At 36.1% G+C, this 21521-nt stretch overlaps 1 protein-coding gene across 1 annotated transcript in view; it reads right to left on the reverse strand.

The window, feature by feature from the left end:
* The window catches only part of MALRD1 (MAM and LDL receptor class A domain containing 1), a 278695-nt gene that overhangs the window by 115647 nt on the left and 141527 nt on the right, over nucleotides 1-21521 (reverse strand). The window contains exons 26-27 of the mRNA XM_062567604.1: nucleotides 15919-16164; nucleotides 13069-13226 (exon numbers count right to left, since the gene is read on the reverse strand). Of these exons, the coding sequence (XP_062423588.1) occupies nucleotides 13069-13226; nucleotides 15919-16164 (404 nt within the window). The remainder of the gene's footprint in view (nucleotides 1-13068; nucleotides 13227-15918; nucleotides 16165-21521) is intronic.

The following is a 21521-nucleotide window of genomic DNA, read 5'->3' on the forward strand; positions in this document are numbered from 1 at the left end:
AGCACACTTCTGCTACTGAACACAATTCTGAACTGAATCACATTGTCAAAAATTTCAGAATGATGATGTGCATAGGAGAATGTTTCAAATCTAACAAGTATTTCCATGTCATAAATAACAAGCCTCTTCTTCTGTTCATTGGTCAATGAAATGAATTATATGGTTCATGTATCTAAATTTAAATGTTACCTTTCCGGATTACACCAGAAGTTATCTGAGGAACCTTCTCTCCCATGTAGATTCAACTAGATTAAGCTAGACAAAAGTAAAACACAAGGTTGTGCTGTTCAGGTGTAGGTAACAGGTGAGAAACCCAGGTGAAAACGAGATAACATCTAAATATACACTACAGAGTTTCACTGGATAAATGACAGAGCTGCTTTATTATACCAAGGCTCAATGAAACAGGCAATATAAAACAACTGCCCAAGTGAGACAGTATCAGTGCAGAGAATAGAAGTTGAAATAAATTGTTTAAAAGCTGCCAGATGCTTCACCTTTGTGCCTAGATGTATGAATTCAGCCAAAAATAGATCAAGTACTTTTGTAGGTCTATTTCGCTGTTATTTCAAACAATAAAACACAGTGTTCAGCAAATACATTTTTTCTTAAACATCATCTATATACTGAAACATTCTCCAAGCTCTGCCTTTAACTGAAACGTTAGATTTCTCAATTACATGATTAGTGAGTACAAGGTTACCATAGTATTTTCAAATAACTGTATATTACACTGTTATTAATGAATCCTCACACTAAAACTGAAAATACAGAAGTTAATGTCATATTGATACAAAATAACTTTTTAGTCTTAAAAGCTTACTGCTGCTTTTGATGACATCTACATACCTGTCCAAAAGACTTGGACCTATCAGCATACATTCGTATACAAATACGAATACTAGTAGAATTTAAAAACACAATGCAGGAATAATATATCAATATACTTCAGAAATATTTCAAAGCAGTAAGAGTGGAACAGGGATAGCATACTTAAAACACATTGATTTCTTCATGTTTCAATAGTAGACTTGAAATATGCAGATTAAGTATTTGAGTATATCCTTTTGTCACCTTGTTCCAATATTGTGCAACACAGAGAAAAAAATTATACAACCACTAATTATGTGTCTTCAATATGCATTCTATCATTATGAATATTTATTTGCAAGTGTACACTCTATTATGATGACTCACTGCACTCTGGTGCTGAACACTAGACATTCGTGATCTTACTGTTTTATTCAGGAATGAAGTTCTATTTTGATGGCTAGGCCTCACAGCACGCAGTAATGAGGAGTAAAAGAATTTCAGCTAAAAGAACTGCAGTTCTGAAAGTGAGCTCAGAGAGCTTGGTAAACATCAGTCGCCAAGGACAGTCAGTAACTTCAGATATCTTGATATTTAACAAAGCTGATATCAGGAAAAGGTGCAGATATAAAAATATAGAAATTATTTAAAACCTACATATCATCAGATAAACACAGATTCACAAAGTTATTTATTAGCACTGAAATTACCAAGACAGCTCAACTGTCTTGGAAACTGACTAAGAACTCATCTGTACAAAATGAATGGTATCGTACAATTGTGTAAGCCTAAGTTTCTACTGCTGATTTGGTTTCACAAGATCTTTCCAGAAGGGTTGTCTCCCCTTTACATTTCAATGAGAACAACAACTGCCACAGAAAAAATGGTTTTGGAATTAATCGTAAAGTGACAGCTGTGAAATCAAAATTCCACCTGTTGTTGCAATGATAAATGTGTATAGAAAACATGTAATTTTGCAAGAGAAGAAAAATAAGACTATTTGTATTTTGTATTTCACACTCCTCACTGTTTTCCTGTTGTTATGTGTGTTCTATGTTCTATCTGTATTAGAGCCTAGCATTAAAACTAAAGGGCAAAGAACTCTCCTTATTTGTTAATTCCATAGAATCTCAGCACATAATAAAGGTCATTCTTTTTCTCATATTCATTAACCTTTGAAAACTTCCCACATTGTTTAAAAATCCTGGAGCTAAAGTAAAATTAGTTTCACAAACAGAGTAAGAGCCTAAAATATTTTTATACGTGGGAAGTAAGGGCAATTTTTTAGTATGTATTTTTTTTTCTTTTAGTATTTCTACTGAAGGAAAAACAGAATATATTGTGCAAACCACACAGTTACACCCACGTATTCCAGAGAGTTATGCCAACACTATCTTTTTACTTCCTGACTTTATCATCTCTCATTATTCGTTAACTCAAACAGAAAATCACATTAGCATGGTTTATTCTGCTAAAAAACCTTCAGTCTTCTTAGGAGTAGCACTAAAATTCCTTATACGAGCACTTCTATTTTTGAATTTTGCAAATATAGCTTGACAAAATTTGAAGGAAGGAGTAGCAAAAGAATGGGGTAAGGCAGGTAGTGAGTAGGCTAGCTGGACAATCTGAGGGTTTGAACATGCATCAGCAGCACATCGTGGCAGTGAAGGAGGTTGAACTAGGCCTTCTGCAGTCCCTCCACCCTGAATTGTCCCCAGACCCTACGTCTTGCAAGCTCCACACCCTCTGGGGTTCATTCTGCTCTTACAGTTCATGGGTCTGATACAGTGTGGACTGTTACAAAAAAGGTCAAGGAAGAATATTTCTATCCAGGTATGAACTACTGGTGCATTAAGTCTGCCAAGGAACGGGAATGTTTTCCTAGAGCAGACTACGCGCATACTTTAGCATCTGGATAGCAATGCACCTTGAAAGCTGAAGAGAGAAATATGTTGCAGGAGAATTTACTAGGCTGAACTAATCTCGAGAGCCAGTTCGGTGGACTATGGCTGTATTCTAGGAGCAAAATTGCCAACTTAGCTAACGATTATGAACAGAAAGGGGTGTATTATAATCACTTATACAGAGGAGATTAAATCAGGAGCAGAATTTTGACATTTTGTTTATGGAGTCACAAGTGATGCTAAATACTTAGAAGGGAAATACTATTTATGGAGCTAAGAAATTATTATTATCACAATTAATGGTTTAACAGTCTAATAGTCCAAACTAGTCACAATAATATACACTCATAGACCAAATTAATGCAGAAAAGTCAAAATAAAACAATTAAAATTGTTATACAGGAAAAAATATTCCTAGTATTTATCTCTTTTCTTTAGTGTAATGTTCACCCCTCTGACACTTCTCTGGATTAAAGATTTACCCTAAAATCTTTGTCAGAAAGAACCAAAGGCAGATGTTTTGATGATTTAGCAGTAGTCTAAAATCTTTGCTAGGAGCCATATGATGTTCATGTTGTTGGAGAATCTCTTCCTCCTCAGTCTTCTGTACCATGTGTATTTATTTCTACATTTTTTCTTAACACTCTTTTCTCCCATCTCACTGGCTCTCAGCTAAGTTTAAAAGTTACACAGTAGCGCTCAAAGCTGCTGCCCAGCCCCAGCTGACAAACAGGGCTATTTTTTCCTACACAATGACTTTTACATTCTTATGGCTTTACGTTCAATGACTTATGGCATTCACAGAGCTTAATCTGTTATTAACCTGTTAAAACAAGCTAAAACTATCATCTCAGATGATGGTAAACCCAGGCTTAAATTCTGAGATTACACCTTGTCAGGTCAACACAAAGTCTACTCTCTGCTAGTAACAGCAAAATCATATTTACTGGATTACAATATGAGCAAATTAGCCTATTCAGCAGTATATGCCCCAAAAGCTTATGTGGCCAACTGGCTGTCCAGCTGGTCTGCTTTCTTGGACCAATGTCACAAAACGTCATTTAAGTCTTGACAATCCAGATTTAAAATGTGAACTGTACAACTGGGACCAATCGAGGATGAAATACTAAAGTCAATTTATTGACTTGATGAATATGCTCACACGAAACATATTAGGAAAAAGAATGCATCTTATTCTACCCTGTTTTCTTGCAGCACACAAAACATTTTTGAAGAACACATCACTAGTCAGGAAAAGGGAACAAACTGGCCTCCAGTACTCAGTAAGTAACTTAGCAAAACCTGTTTCTAGACATCAGCAAGACTATATATAAAAGAGCATGAACAAAGTTCTTAAAGTCATGAAAAAATACTATAAAAAGCCTACATTGCAGCATGCTTTTTAATCAAAGGATAGAAATGCACAATGAAATATTTATGATAGCACCAGTTCTTATGATCATTTTCCTATTATGGATGCATGCTTTTCACAGCCATGCAAAACTACAATTACAAATTCTTATATTTTTCTGCTCACATTTCTATCTTCCCCCAAAGCCCTAACTAAAAAAAAAAAGTTAAAAAAGCTCTGTTTTAAAGACTATAAATATTAAAAAAATTTTATTAATACAACTACAAAAAACCTAATATAGGCAACTAATTCAGTGCACCTAATATAGGTACTATCCTAAATATCATTTCTGAAATAGCTTGAGCTACACCAAAATTAGCCATATGAATTTAGTGGGCATGGAAAAACTCAACTAAAATATTGAAGTTTGACAAACTTATAAGCCACTGAATAAAATATCGTATCACTAGAAACATCAGACATCCTTAAACAGAGGCTGTGCCACCAAATATGCCTATAAGAATTCAAGAGAAATACATGAGGAGTAGATTGTTGTAGGATTACAGTCTGCTGTGACTGCAGTAGATATCCTGTGTGAAACATAAATCTTGAGCCTTGAGGTACAAAATATTCATCCTGTCTTATTACAGTGGCTTTACTTGATATATCAGATTATTTAGGAAGCTATTAAAATTTTCAGTTGTAATACAATTATGAATATTTAGAAGTTACACTTTTGGTGATGTTAATCTTTGACTATTTGACACTTATGAGCCCTTTATCTAAATCAGCATATAGCTGCTGTACACTGCCATGCTTACACATATTGAGATATAAGGATTATAGCTACTTCAATTGCCCAAGAAATTGTCTTTCTAATATGATATCTTCACAAAAGGTATTGTCTATACTTCATCTGTGCAAATAAAAATTGAGGTCTGATTCTTAGCTTCTATTCTAGTGAAAATCATCAATAACATCACATAAGATAACAAAATTACATTACTCAAATTTCTAGTGTATACAACATCCCAAGAAGATCTTTTCCTTTAGCTCTGCCTGGAAAGTTATTTTTCATTTTAAGCCTAAGACACATTTTATATCTTTCTACATCTTTACTTTAAATGTAAACTTGAATCCAAATAGCATCTAGCATGGAACTTCACTTTATCAAAATAATTTCTGCCCAGGAGCTTATAAAAGGCTCTATTAAAGTTGAGCCAAGATTCCACAGGCTGAGTCTAGATTTTGCTGCAGGGCTGCTGTATGGTGCACACTGTAGTTCTGTTTCAAGAGTGCATACGCCAGCAGCTTCCTCCTGCAGGAAGGTGTGGTGCGGAGGACATGCCACAGTCCTGATCTTTCAACCAGCTCTACTGGCGGCTGCTCTGGAGTACGACAGCTCTCTTCCTCCTTGTACATCCATTTCCTTTTAAAGGAGATCAAGATGCACCAGAGAATGAAGCACAGGTTTACTTGGAGCTCGGACAGGGGCAGGAGGCACTCAGGATTTGGCACTGGGACCACGTCATGAAGAATTCCCAAATTGTAGTGCACACATACCCACTCAGCACATGACTCTGTGCTTATAGCCATGCATGTGAAAAATAAGTACAGAAACAGAGGCAAATTACTGTACCAGGGCCCAGCTGAATCTAATAAAGCCAGGGCAAGGGGCAGGAGTGCATGTAGGGTTGTACAGTCTTTTGCAGATCTATTCTCGAATCAGTCTTCTATTTGTTTTTCTTGTATGAATTTTATGCAAAATGTGCAAGTTTGTACAATTAGCAGTGTACCATATGTTTTGTAAAATCATATCAGTGTTTCAAGAAAGGAAAGCAGATAAGTTTTAAAACTGGGACTACAATGTAACCAACAAAATAAGCCACAGGACTGACAATTAAGCAAAAAGACAGAAGGCTAAAGAAAAAGACTAGTTTTCTTGAGTAACTCTCCAAATTTTCCAGTGTTAAAAAGGGGAGGAGAAAGCTAAGTAGTACCATTTCAACAGAGAGAGGTCAGGCAAAGCAGCTGGCATCAACTGGCTTTGCTTGCCTCTGTTAACAGGAGCAGAAAAATAAGAACATGTCAGGTTAGGCTGTAGAAACTAAACTCATTAGCCAGTGAGCTAACAGCTAAGAAGGATTAATTACTGAAATTTTAATAATATGCCATATTGCCTTAGTTTTTGTAATTTTATTCCTATACTCTGAAAAAAAAGCCATATTCTTTCACTCTTAAATCATGTCTGTTGATGAAAAATCTCTCACCTATGTCATCTTACTCCTTTAGATATGGTGAATCCATCATCTGGGATGCCCTAACTAACCCCTGTGAACAGACCGGGGAGCTTCCATGAGTCTGCAGGCAATTCATCACTGAGCTGCAATGGCCTTGTCATAGTCAGGCAACACAGTTATCAGGTTACGGACAGGCATCTCGTCATGGTAAGTGAGATAGTGAGAAGAAGCTGAGGTCACGGAAAGCTCCCACGCACAGACACTATCAGCTACTACTGCAAATGATAACTGGGCTCTGCCACCCTGCTAGGGCGTCGATGTGTGCAATGACAATTCTATTGACAATTCAATTTAAAGTAGCTTTTCATCTTTCATTTAATTTACCATTACATGATGCTATGGGGCCAATCTACAAGCAAGTACACATCCAGGCTATTGAAGACATAAATACAGGTGCTAAAGAATATCTAACTCTGACCTTTTGATACAATGAATTGGAAACAGACACTTCCATCTTTGTGAAAAAAAATTACATTAGAAACAGAAGCAAGACTGTTTCTTCTGAAGCTACTGTGTATTCTAAGCTGAAGGTCAGAAACTGAAATGGTTTCTGTAAGCATGAAAATTAGATGTCTTTCATGCTAAGACAATTTACTGATTCATTAAAGAAATTTTAAGCACACTGGTTGCTAAGAGTCTAGTACAGATCAAAGATTACCACGAAGTAAAACATCTCCAAGACACTAAAAACAAATGAACTGTGAATTAAAAATAAAAATTGTGTTAAAGGAGGATAAAACTAGAAACAAATTAATGTACTATAATGAATGATAGTACTACTTTGGTGTTTGCCAAGGTTTTGCTGATGTAACATCTGTTCAGTTCAGTCTACATTTGACAGCAGGAAGACACTTCCCTGAGTAGAAGACCAGGTATGAAAAGGAAAGAGATAAAAAAGGAAAAAGGAAAAAAAAAATATATTCGTCCACCCTTGTTGAGACTAAAGAGAATTCTTGAAAATGATCAAGATCTTTTTCCAGATGAGTTCTTAAACAGGAAAATGAGATATTGTCTTGGGATTTCAGGACTGATAAGTACTATAAACTTTCTGAAAGGTATCAGCATATATCAGGTTACATTATGCATACTCCTTTTTTTTTTTTTTTTTTTTTTTTTTTTTTTTTAAAGAAAATTGCAAAAAACACCACAAGAGAGCTACCTGAGCTGTGGCACCTCTCTATATAGCACTAGTTTTCTTCTCTTCTCCCTGCCTTAGGCTAGCTAAAACCAATAATAATATAAAGGCAACAACTGTGACAGTGTATGGCATTTGCCGAGAAGCTGTGACAGCCGGGTGACAAGGTTTGTGCTATATCAGCCCGTGAGCAGCTGGAGGAGCTGGCTCTGCCTCCAGCTGGCTGTTGCACTGGCCAGGTGGGTCTGTCACTCTGGAGGTGTTGATGGAGCTCTGCTTCAGTTGTCATCAGCTGGCCACAATTTTTTGTCTTCCTAAATATCATTATGTCTCTCCTCATTTATAACTGAACGGAATTAATTCACTATGACAAATGCCTGAGTAAGGTCCACTGGAACTTCTAATAAGATCCTGTGTATATCAGCCTTGTCACAGTCAATGGAAGTAGTTACTAATGGATAGTTTCACCTCCCTTATATATCTGTATATTTCTTTTAGAACCTTGTTTAAAATCCTTCCAAGAAGCCTTCCTGACTGTATTCAAATCCTAAATTATCTTTTTTTCATGACAATATCTATACTTAGGACAATTTACGTTCATCCCACAAAAATTAAGTTCAACAAATGTCTTTATCCCTTGTTCTTCCTTTCCCAATGTGATATCTAAGATTTGCTTCTCCTTATGACAAAAACAACTAAACGACACTGGGAAACATATCCTTAAAGTGGCAGAACATTACAATGTCTGTCCTTCCTTCCACCTAAAAATTCTTTCTTGCCTCTTTAGAAACACATTTTAAAACAACAATGTTTTTTCTGGCTTTTAAAAGAAATCGATATTTGAGTGCTGAGTAGGAAAACTCCACCACCACTGCCAAAGCAGGTATGACATATTCAAATTACTCCTGCTGCACTTTAGCTTCAAAATGTCTTTTACAATTGACTGCATTCTCTTGCAACTGCCACAGAGTAGATTAGAAATATCTCAAATCTTACTGCAGTAGCAATGGTTTGATTATAAATATCTAGATATTTTCTGGTAATATTATTTGCCCTGTGAGCCTCTGCACTGCAGTTAAACACTTTGAAATTTCAGTTTAGATGGACGGTGAGTTACATATTGCAGTCTCTTTCGTACTGCAATCTCCATACACAGCTATAACGTCAATATCTTTCATTTGTTTATAGGGTAAGGGTTTCGATTTGAAGCAAACAGTATTTTTGCAACTAATTCAACTGCCTATCAGTGTTATTTTAATTAGATGGTTCATATTCTGCACACAGAGAGGTTTATGATAATATGTAATACAGCTTGAGAAGGGAAGCATTGATAATACAGAAATTCCCTTAGAAGTGTAATTGCTTTCTCTAACAACAAGTTTCAAAACAAACACTTATACGTTGTAGAATCCTCTTTCTAAACCTGGAGCTTTATTGGCTATACCATAATTTGAGATACTATTTCAGTAGTATAATGAACAATATGCTTAAGCTTCCTGAAAGTGGCAAGCCCGCTCCATATTAGGAGAAGATACAGAATGAAGTATAAATTTTAAAAATGGCTTTTTACCCTTTGATTGCTATTTATCTTCCACTGTAATACTCTGGGGGAGGGGAATATCCATATGATATTACCTTATCTTATGATACTGTGCCATTGTTGTATATGATGTTCACTCTCAGTTCAACATCAAGCTGACGTGATGACTTTATCTAGAGAGCTGGTTAAGCTGTGAAACCCGTGCTCCCTCCTGGGTCCCTGCGTCAACGCTGCTCCCTTGCCTTTTCTATTAATCATCATCTACAAATCTATTTTCACTGACATGAACTTTGGTCTAAATCAAGAGATACCCAAAGTGGATGGAGATATACTGGTATTGCAGTTTAAACTAGCAGGAGAACCTTCAGTCTGACTTCACATGACTAGGTACTGACTAATTAGATTTTATTGATAAAGCCACTGCTACATAGAAACTCAGATTACAGAATTAATGTAAGAATCTATATAAACAGCAGAATGGTAAACTAAGCTGATCTCCTGCAAAACAATCCAGGATACAATACTAACAACATCCTTACTCAAGTGTCTTCTATTTACACTGCCTTTAAACTCATTTAAGTCATTAATTGTGGGCTGAAGACCACTGGAGACAGGAATAATTTAAAATAGGCTAAAAGCAATGACTGTAATAGTTATTAAGGTGGTAAATTAAGTGAAAATAAGAAGGGTGCAGCATTTTGGCAGAATAAGGATAAAACAAACCGGAAACAGAAATTGCTCCCATAATCTAGAGGAAGAACACATTATAGATTTTGATCTAGAATATTTCACAGAAGGCATATATCTGGCATTACCTTTCAAACATTAAAAATTATTTAAGAAATATTGAAAAAAAAAAAAGAAAAAAAAAAGAACCTCTACAAGCTATTTCCATCAGAGATAGCTATCTGGTAAAATTCTGCTCAGGATCCATCTGGGTGAAAAAAAATCCCTTTGTCTTGAAGAGGAAAAGAAATTAAGGATTTTGACTACTAGACTTGAAGACTTCATAGAAAATATCCCCAAAGAGAATTAAACATCTCTTTTTTTAACTCCATTTTGATGATTGTTTAGTTTTCCTTTCGCATATTTTGCCTCCTATTTGAAAGAGAGTTGAGGCATCAGAAGCAATTATGTGTTTAAATATTATCAAGTATGTTGTAGCAGTGGCCTTCTCAAATGAACTGTGATTAAAAAACCAGCCATTTAAAAGCTACTATATGCCTAATACTAACAGACAAAAGTTAGCAGTTAAAATTGAGCAAGTCTAAGGTGCTCAGAACTATTATATTTCAGCTCTACAAGACTCATCTTTGAGTAAAATGATTGTAATGTAATATGAACTCTGGGTTAAAACAAATGTTTATTTTGTTATCTAAATCATTCTAAATAACAGGATCTATTTTTACTTTTTATCTTTGACTAGATTACCAAAGAAAAACCATTTTCACAAGAGAACTATTTTACCTACTTGCCTGCTTCATGTATTTAAGCTTTTCTGGGAAAAATAGTTACATAAATTTACCTCATGATCCACACAGCTACTCGATGATTGGTCTGCTGTCATTTATAGGTATTTGGAGTAATCCATGAAAAAAATCTACTAATGACTGTTTTTATATTTCAAATGGACTTGATCTAGATTGTATTTTTAGATGCTGAAGACCACTGAAATGTTCCAGGCATTTCAATCATTCTTTTAATTCATAGATTATTTAAGAAATAATTTGAGAAAATTCTTTTCAAGGACAAAGTGTAATTTAGAATTGAAAGCCAGGCAGTGAACAAGTGCACTGGAAATATAACACAAAAAAGTAATGAAGTTCGCCAAAATAATGTATATCCTAGGATTTTATTAGAGACATTGAAGAAAGAGGAGGTAACAGACATATAGAAAATAAATTGCACCATTGATTTCTACTTGAATAACCAGTACCCTTTGAACACGAAATCTTAATTACAAATACACAAGCTCTCACTTGCAAAGGCTTGTACTACATGTAGAAGTGGTAGATTTGGTTGTTATATCAAAGTACCATTACAATGCCCTATGGTAACTCAGAACACACAGAGAGGTGAAACACTGGTTACTAATTTAAGTGTTTTATTTGAAATCATATTATGGCTTAAAACTTGCTTTTAGATTGCATTGCTTTTTCTTTAGCAAACAACAAAGATCCACTTTTCAAGTGGATATCATTTTTCTGTTGTAACCAAGTAACTTTAGATTTTGCTTTCATTATCATTTACATGTGATGTCATCCCACATTTAGTGAAGAAAATGTCATTCCTAAAGATAACATTATATATTGTGTACCTGTCTACGTATGAAGACAAATAATTTAACATAGATAGGTTTTTGAATATTTTTCCGGTTTGTGCTGGTTGGTAAATGTTTTTTGGTGTATGTCATCTCTTCAGAACCAAAAAGTGGAGTTGCTCTTTATGTGAAAGAGCAACTGAAACGTATCAAGCTCTGCCTAGGGGTGGAGGAAGAGCCAGTCATGAGTAAGGGTAAGGGTAAAGGGCAGGCTAACAGGGGTGACGCTGCTGTCTACTACAGGCCACCCGATCAGGAAGAGGATGTTGATGAGGCCTTCTAGGCCTTCTACGGATGGCTGGAAGTAGTCTCACAATCACAGGCCCTGGCTCATGGAGGACTTCAACCACCCTGATACCTTCTGGAAAGACAGGTGCCACAGTGAGGCACAAGCAGTCCAGGAGGTTGCTGCACAGCAATGATGATAACTTTTTGACATAGGTGGTGGACGAGCCAGCGAGGAGAGGTGTGTTGCTGGACCTTGTACTAACAAACAAAGAAGGACTGGTTGGAGATGTGAAGGTTGGGGAGGAATGACCCTATGCACCAGTTCAGACTGGGGGGTGACCTGCTGGAGAGTTGCTCTGTGGAGAAAGACCTGGTAATCCTGGTAGAAAACAAGTTAACCATGATCCAGTAATTTGTCCTTGTGGCCAAGAGGCCAACGGTATCCTGTATTGCATTAGGAACATTGCCAGCAGGTTGAGGGAGTTGATCCTCTCCCTCAAATCAGCCCTGGTGAGGCCACATCTCAAGTACTGTGTCCAGTTTTGGACTCCCCAGGACAAGAGAGACATGGAGCTACTGGAGAGAGTCCAGCGTAGGGCTATGAAGATGATTAGAGGACTGAAACATCTCTGTTACAAGGAAAGGTTGCCAGAGCTGGGCCTGTTTAGCCTGGGGAAGAGGAGACTGAGAGCGGATCTTATCAATGTGTAGAAGTATCTGAAAGGAGGATGTAAAGTGAATTTGGGCAGACTCTTTTCAGTGATGCCCAGTGACAGGACAAGAGGCAATGGGCAGAAATTGAAGCACAGGAAGTTCCACCTGAATGTGAGGGGGAATTTCTTCACTGTGAGAGTGACGGAGCACTGGGACAGGTTACCCAGAGAGGTTGTGGAGTCTCCTTCTCTGGAGATACTCAAAACCTGCCTGGATGTGATCCTGTGCAATGTGCTCTAGGTGACCCTGCTTGAGCAGGAGAAGGTTGGACTAGATATCTCTGGAGGTCCCTTCCAACCTCAACCATTCTTTGATTCTGAGATTCATGAATAAAGATGACAGCAATAAGGCAGAAAATAGATCTGGTATAGGGAGGGTCAAAAAAAGTTGCTAGAAGTGAAAAGGCAAAGTGGCTTTAGAAGCCACTGAAGTTAGACATAAGGAAATCTGCATAATACCATCTTTGGCTCTTTTGGAGTATGTGGTAATTTTTGTTTGGCACTTAAAAGTTTTTCTGTGAGTTTTCAGAAGAATTTTTATAGGAAGACAAGTGGTCTTGTAAAAGCTTTTTTGAAAGACTGGAATAAAAAATGATACTTACAAAGATATAGCACTCAACTAAGAGGTGCCTGGCAGACAGGAACAGCAGGATGTCTTTAAGTCTACAAGTGGTTCTAACAGAACATCAGAGGGCTGAACCTCTCTGCTGGGGCACAAACACACTGACAGGTATCAGCTATTCAAAAGAAAAAGACATTTTGATTACCTTAATGAGAACTTGAATACGTCCTGTGGCTTTTGATGACATGAAGTACCAGAAGCTTATCACACAACTCCTGCTTGACTCCTTCCACTTGGAACTCTTCACATGGGCTTTTTCATTTTGCAGGCCTATTGGAGTAGCCTCAAGATACAGGAATTGTCCTGAAATCAAATTATATATTACTGAAAATTATTTTGGACTTCCAAATTAGATTCTATGACCAAAACTCAGTAAAATATTGCGGGAAGTGAAAGTGTGCTTCCTGTATACCTTGTATACCGGCTGAATCTCTGCTTAGGGTAAAAGTTACCAGTTCCTTATATGCTTGTTACATCAGGAATAAGCTGAGAACAGCTTAATAATTGGATGGGTCTATATAGAAGAGAGAGGGTGAATGTACATGTTTTTCAGATGCTCTGATCATATCTCCTTGTTCAACAGCTTTAGCTGCTATTTTGACAGTACTTCATATAATTGCCACACTGTGACGAATCTCAAAATGAAGCTTTCTGAAAGATCACCTTCAAAACAGCAAGTCACACGGTACAAAAACTTGTGAAACAGGCATAAAACCTTCACACACTTATAAATCATTAGGTATTCATAATGATTCAAATTATTTTAGGCCACCTGTTTCATGTATTAATTTAAATTTTCACTCAAAGTATTTAGTCAAGAACAGTTGCAAAAATAGATTAAAAAATAGTTAATATTTTTAGAAACTGATATTCTTTGAGACATTTGCATGTCTATTTCAGTCAGAAATACAATAAATATTGCAAGTTTTTTAATTCTACTTTTTGTCCCTTGTACAATTAATGTATATAGTTCATGTAAGTATGACCATAGTATAAAACAGTATAATATCAAAATATACCTGCACATCTATTGAATATTTATATGAATTAGAGATAAAAGCCAATTGGAGTAAAATGGATTCATTCTAAATTTGATATTCTTCTAAATCATTTACAACTGCAGATGTTTTGCCATAATATTATTGCATGGGAAAATTGCTTCCTCTCTGAGGTTAAGTATATATTTAACAAGTTTAGTTACATCTTCATGATAAATATTTTATTTCTTAATATGCTTAAAATGTAAATAAAACTTTTTTTTTCCACATCAGCTATGTTCTGTGTTGAAAATGCCATGTACATGAACTCATATGAGATATCAGAAGCATGCCTTGTCATGGCACACTAGAAAAATGTGGGTAGGCTGAGTTCTGAACATGCTGATGTTTACTTCAACACATATTTAGCACTAGGAAAATGAATTCTTCCATTTGAAACAAAAATATTTCCACAGTTGTCTTTGGAAAGAAACTTGAGTGTGACTGGAGGGTGAGACAGGGGACACATAGACACAGGATGCGGTACACTCCAAAAAGCCTCTTGATCTGGGCCCAGCACTGTGGGACACTTGCCCCATGGACTGTTCACAGCCAGTCAAGCTTGGGTAGGAGATAATGAGGTAAGTCGCATACTTCCAGCCAGAGTGATGTAAGTCTGGTCATAAGTAAATTTTAGACATTTTAATATTTTAAAACTGACATGCTGAGAGAAGGTCAGAATTAAGCAATTGTTGGATTCAAGCTCAAGATCTGTGATTTTAGAAATAGTGCCTAAATTCCTCTTTGCTTCACTTTATAGGAGAATGGGAAGGTTCTTGAATACTGCAGTCTCTACAACAGATGACAAAATAACAATTTTACTCAGGTAACAAGTGAGTTGAATTTTGTTTTGACTGTCTCATGATGAACACAATTATTATCAATACCAGATAATAATTGTACAGCCAGATTCTACCTTCACCGTTAAGCATTTGACCACATTAAAGTTGTGAAAAGTGAAAGTAATTTGGAATATATTTCTCTAAAAGCATGAATTCAGTCCATAGCATAGCTCCTGAGTAATAAACAGAGTTTGGCCTGCTTTATCACTCACGACAACAAATTCATGTTGTCATGCAAGTCAGTTAGCTTAGCTTTGGTAACATCTTTGGCTGGGCTATGGGAACTTCAAAGGCAGAGGATGAAGGCATGGGAGCTTGTGGGAAGAAGAAGAACAGACAGCTGGGTGCTTTGGCCAAAACAAGCCAGAACAGGAGCTGCACTAACGAGGAAGATTTATTTATTTAAAATGATCTAAAATTGAAGAGATGCTACTATAAAGTTTTAGATCAATTTCTTAACTCCTAAATATTTTTTTCCATTTCTCTTTAGGACATACTTTAGTTATGATTTAGCAACTTAGAGAAGAATTTTTCTAAAGTAAAAAGGCACTGATGCACCCTCTTTAACTGATTTTCAGGGAGAGATCAAAATATCTTATTATCCTTCATAAAAAAAGAAACCCTTCTTACTGTGTTTTAGATAATTCTGTTCCCACTCAGAACTAATACAAACATGCAAAATACTGTGTGGCAATATAAATCTTTTTTTTTTCTTTTTTTTTCCTTGTATTCAGAATGTTGCAGCATGTTCTGACACGAACTGGGGCTTCCTGGAAACAAGATCAGACTCTGGTGGAGTGGTACTTAGTGGATCTCAGAGCTTAGCTCTCTCATTCTTGCAGTCTGCAGCCAGATTAAATGCCTCTCTCCTGACAAGTAGCAAATTATCTTACTTGACATATACAGCACTACTTAAAGCAGAAACAACTGAGAATCAATTTTTCCTAACCTAAAGTCATTTTAGAACAGTAATTAATATTTTGATTCTGAGTTACACATTTAATTTATTAAAAACGACACCCTAATTAGATGTGTAGGATCCTCCTGTTGCCTCCCAAGGGAAGTATGAGAAGCTCCATGAACATAATTGCACCTCGCACATAACTGACAACATACCCGTTCTGTTTCCAAGCGTGTGATCCCTGGGAGGTCTCAGACTCTGAGGCGAGCCGACCCCCAGCACCCAGTCGAAATTGTCTGCCAGGGAATTTTGCCAGCCACATCTGCCTTTCTCAAAGGTGCAGGAAGTTCCGCATTCACTCTCATCCGTATTATCCCCGCAGTCGTCTACAAAATCGCAGCTTTGTTCTGGTCTGTAACACTTGCCGTTCTGACATTCCCAATAGCCATGTGAGCAGGGGCCTGAAAAGAGAAGAATAGGGGCATCCTGGTGAATCACACTGCTGTGCATTCCTGCAAGGTTACTGGAAGGTTACATCTGAGACGGTTTGATATTTAGAAGGAGGAGGGTGGTCCGGAGCAGTTTTATTAAAAGCCTTTGGTCCTGTTGAAGTGCCAATCCATTATCAGTTTATTTCTTTTGTATTTTGTCAAGAGATTGCCTAAATAAATGACTGTTTTCCTTGTAAAGCCTTTGAGGGCAGGTTCCAGCCAGGCATTCCTTCACTAACAAAGCTTTCTAGTCTGACTTAATTGCTGACATTCTCCTTTCATGTGGTGTAGGATTAAACCATTTCATTTCAGCTGCAAAATTGAGCTTAGTTTAGCAGCCCCAATTTGGAAGAAAAAGCTTTTATTTTAACTACAGAGGTTTGCCTTTTAATGGATTTTTTTTGCAAATGAGATCGGTGGGGTGATGCTGTCCTTTTTGTGTAGTATTCCTGGCATTATTGAGGGATAATTCTGCTATTGTGCAGCCTAAACATTGTAGGACTCATTTCACAGGATCCATTTCCAAGCTTCACATTTTCATTTCAGATCACTTTCTGCAGTGCTCTGGATATAAAGCTACTCCTTCAGTACACGCTCTAATCAGGAAGGGAGATGAACAAGAACTTCTGAAACATCCCCTTCCTCCTCCTCCCCACCCATTTCCCCATTTTCCATTCTACTCTGCCAGAAATAAATGCACACAGATTAATTTTATCTAGAAGCAGGACTATCACAATATTAGCTTATCAGACATAAAAAATTATCATATGCCAATGTATGTGGCAGGATTTTGAGTCAATTAATAGTAAAAAGCACATGCACCTAAAAATGTTGGTTTTCTATTAGAGCTATCCTAATTAATACAAGAACCTGACACAGATAAATGAGGCTGGTTTTCATTAAAAGCACGGAACAACAGATTTATTAAAAAAATAAGATAAGAGATGGTGCTCTCAGTTGGAGTCTTGGCAGCCTCCATCCCTGGAACTCTATGCATGCTAGACTGTAAGTTATTAATGGCCCAAACTAAGTGAAAGAGTATTGTCACACCCCTTTGCTGTAGATTTTGGATGAAGTAAAAACAAACCTTGAACCACTAGATCTTAGGAAAAGAAAACAGGCATTAGTCCTTTAACTCTTTTTTTCTTCTTATCTTCCTAATACAGACTTATTTTTCACAAGAACATGAAATATTAGAAAGTCATAGAAATATCTAGCATCTTTTCCAAGGAAATTCTTCATTTTTATTCCCTGAACTCTTAGTTACTCAAAAGTGTGTATCATGTTCTCTCTGGAAGACCATATATGATTTGGCTTTGAACAATTGCTTAGAGAGAAGGAGCAAAAATTCCTGAACGGAAAGGAGTCAGCCAGAATAAAGCTCTGAAAATGACTTTAAAGAATGTAGAGCATTAGTCAGCGGTTTCCACAGCTGGATACAAAATGGGTAGGCTCTGACTAGAAGAAGGGAAACTATATGAAGTTCACAGTTACAAGTGTGATTTTCAAAAGAGAGTCTGAAAATGGTCTTGGCCAAAAGAAGGAATTAATCATGCAGATATACCAGTCAGTGTCTAATTACTGCAACCTTAAAAATAATTGGAGTCTGTCTGAAAATACTCCGCTCTATCAATCTTAGGACTAAATGCAAATTACATAGAAAAGCTATTACCAGAGATATCTGACAATCACCTCTATTCAGTTATTCCATGGGCAAGCAGGTCCCATGTATATCACAAACATTTTGAGGGAACCACTCTTCAGAATTTCAATCTGTGCTGTTCCCTAGAGGAAGATTGATATTTTTTATAAATTCTCTGCCTAATATAGATGGTATCTATTTTTAGAAGCTACTTATAGTAATCTTTGCATTCCTTTCATATGTGATTGCCTTGAGAATTTAAACATAAATTTTATTTTCTTAGCAAAGTAGGAATTTAAACTCTAGAATGCAGCCCATTCTGGGACATACTTTTCATGCTGTTTATCATGACCAATAATTGCAATAATCTCTCTACAGCATTCTAAAGTCCCTCTGTAGCTTTGCTTCCGATTTCGAGTTGAAAAACATGGAGTTGAAAAGTGGAACTCTTTGTTATCTGAGGAAAAAGAAAAATCCATCTTGAATCCTGGCATGAATGAATCTTTTCAAGCATATGTAATGAATAATATTACACTGTCTAACTGAGTTGGTCAACGTGACTTGTTTCTGGATATACTTTCACAGTTTGCTTTCTGTTTAAATGCTATACTTCTAAGGCTGTTTAACTCATTTGTAAAGAAAATTTTAAGTCTTTTGAGCTCTTTTACTTTTCTTTCTTTTTCTCAGTCCTAACAATGCAAACATGGATGCTTCGTGATAGCACTGCATAATACAAACCAAGCCTTGTGGGCATTGAAGGGATATTTAATTGAGAGGAATGTCTCCTCCACAAGGTTGAGTAACTTTCCTCCAAGCTGTATTTCTTAAATTATTAGCAGGTAAAAATTTTGCCCTGTGTGGTAACCGCATCAACACCGTAGGGCCCAAGGGAGCTATTACTGTCTTTCAGATCAATAATCTTTGAATTGAGGAGGATTTAGACAATAGGGGAAAACAGCTGCACCAGTCAATTATTTAAAATACTCTGAACAAAATCAACAGAGGGAATATTTATATTTTTAAATATGTAATTAGGACAAGGATTAATCACCTTTATTTTAAAGATGTTTCTCTTAAATATATTGCTTTGAAAAAATAGCATCTACAAACATTGAGAGAGGGAACAATCTTACCAGCAGAATTAGAGCTTTTACATTGATGGGATTTAAAGACTTTTAAATAGATTACTATGTAATGTGGAATGTAATGTGGAATACAAGTTGCAGCATTGAGGCAGAACAGTAATAAATTAGAGAAAAGATGTTCACATTAAGAAAGTATCTACTTGCGTTATTCATGTCTAACTATGTGTAAATGCCTAACTTTGGTGAGAATGGTTGTATTCTCAAACAAGTAATTCCAGAGGGGAATTTTCCATGGGGTAACAATGATTCTTTAATCTTTGGAACCATAGCCTATATCTCAACAGGATTCTATGAGTTGGCTAATTTTTGTATCACTCTATGTCATAGTACTAACTTCACTGCTCATTTAACTCCTTTCTGAGCAGTATTCTGCATTGTCCTTACTGTAAAAAAGAAAAAAAAATCAGTAGTATAGAAACTAATTGGTAAAGATTAAATGAAACCAGAACACCTAGAAAATTGCAAATATATTATTCTATATGGGATTATGTTAATCATGACTCTAGTCTTAAGCATTTAATACTTGATTCCTTCACAATACTTGTTTCTTTTCAAGTTCCATTACTGCCTTAAAATGGTCAGCAATCTAAATCATGATTTAGAACAATAGGAAATAGAATAGTGAATAAGAATATTCTAATTTTTTTTTAAACTTGTACTTCTTAAACCTTGTATGTTTAATTGTATTAGCTATGCTTTCCAAACTAAAATCCAATTCAATTGTATAGGATAATTGACAATTCTCAGAAGCATCAGAGTGACATGTCACTAGACTTGAAAAGCCAAATCTACTTCAAATTATTTCCAAAAGATTTTATTTGCATTCACATGGCTAAAGGTATACCATTTCCTAAAATAAAAGCTGGAGTTCTTGTAGCACCATAATCTACTACAGAGGCCAGAGTAATTAATCAGCAAGCTAAGGGTTTGACATCCCTGGGATAGGGACTCTCTAGATGATTCAAATCTCTGTTTTTTTTTTCCTGCAACGATTAATCTATTATCATTCTTGCTCTAAGTTGACATTACTGTATGACTGAATTGCATGTGCCTTAAAAAAAATTAGTTAACAAGAACAAATATCCTCAAATATCTCACCTATATAGCCAAGGACACAGAGTAAAGTGTTTTCATCACAGTGGATGATGCATAGCAGTAATGACATATCAGCACATGGATGTGAAAAATGTACCTTGTTTCAAAAAGCAAAGCTTTGGAAATTATGAGAATTCTCAAAGACTTTCAGAAGTTGAAGTGCTTGAAATAACCAAGATTGTTAAAAATTACTAGACATTGTCAGCTTTTTCTTTGTAAATAGTTAGCTTTTGCTAGGATTGAGTGCAAATTGTTGAGTTTTAGGCTTTGCAAGTCTTAAATATTTTGATATATTGATTTGCATTCTGATCAACAACTGAAGGTTTTAAAAATAGCAATATTTTGAATGTGTTTGAAAAAGGGCTTTGAGAAGAAACTGTAAACTTTCTAAGTTCCTTCTGTGAGAAAGCACTGATGAAGGCTCCTCCAACAAACAAAACTTCCTCAATTTCTTACTTTGTCCACTTTCACATGTAGACATGATAGGATTCCTTTCCAATAATCACATACATTAACATTCATCCTCAGAATCAGTAGAGTCAAACACATAAAAAGCAAGGTAGCTTATCACTGTTCCCCGTTATCACCTCTATCTAAGACAGAGCACTAAAGTATCTTCAGTCTTTGGTTTTTTTTTTTTTTTTTTTTCTTTCTACTGGTACTCTTTATTTCTTATTAGAAAAGGATGTTTATTTATCAGTCACTCAATATGTTTTAAGATATATCCATTCTGTGACATTTAGTGTGCCTTACTATTGTGCTTTGCTGCATCTAGGGTGAACAGAAATTCTCAAGGATAAACCAAAGACAAGACTGGAACACAGTGCCCCTTCATACTGCATGGGTTGCATGTACTATAGGCAGTACAGGGGAACTGTAGAAGCAATATTATACAGAATAAAAGCACCTGTCTCAAACGCTTCAGTGTATGTGCATTCACTCAAGAGAAATTTTTAAAAAGCAGTTTTTGACTAGAGACAGTCCTACTAGGTCTTTTTATTTCCATTGTTGCGGTATTGGTGTATTAATACAGGCAATAATATAAATAGCGCATACTTTATCACATTGCTTGAGTATTCTACACCTGCTTCATCTATAAAACATACAATCACGTCAGCTTAACAGGGGATTTTCAAGGAATCTCTTCAGATGGGAATTCCTTCTGATGAATATATTACTAAAGCACTAAACAAAAATACTGGACATTTTTCTTCAGATACACTGACAGATTCTATTTTCTATTGCAATAGCGATAAGACTCTTCTGTTCCCTGCCAGAAATTCATGAAGTGCCCAAGGCTCTCAGAAAACCAAATAAGATATAGGACATACAATAATGGTAATTGCTGTGTTCACCAGATGGTTCTTGTCTCCAAACTAAAGAAGTGGACAGACTGGGAATTCTGCTCCAGCTGGAGATATTCAAGGCCCGACTGGATGCAACCC

Source organism: Rhea pennata, chromosome 2 (assembly GCF_028389875.1).
Source record: "Rhea pennata isolate bPtePen1 chromosome 2, bPtePen1.pri, whole genome shotgun sequence".
Classification (NCBI taxonomy): Eukaryota; Metazoa; Chordata; class Aves; order Rheiformes; family Rheidae; genus Rhea; species Rhea pennata.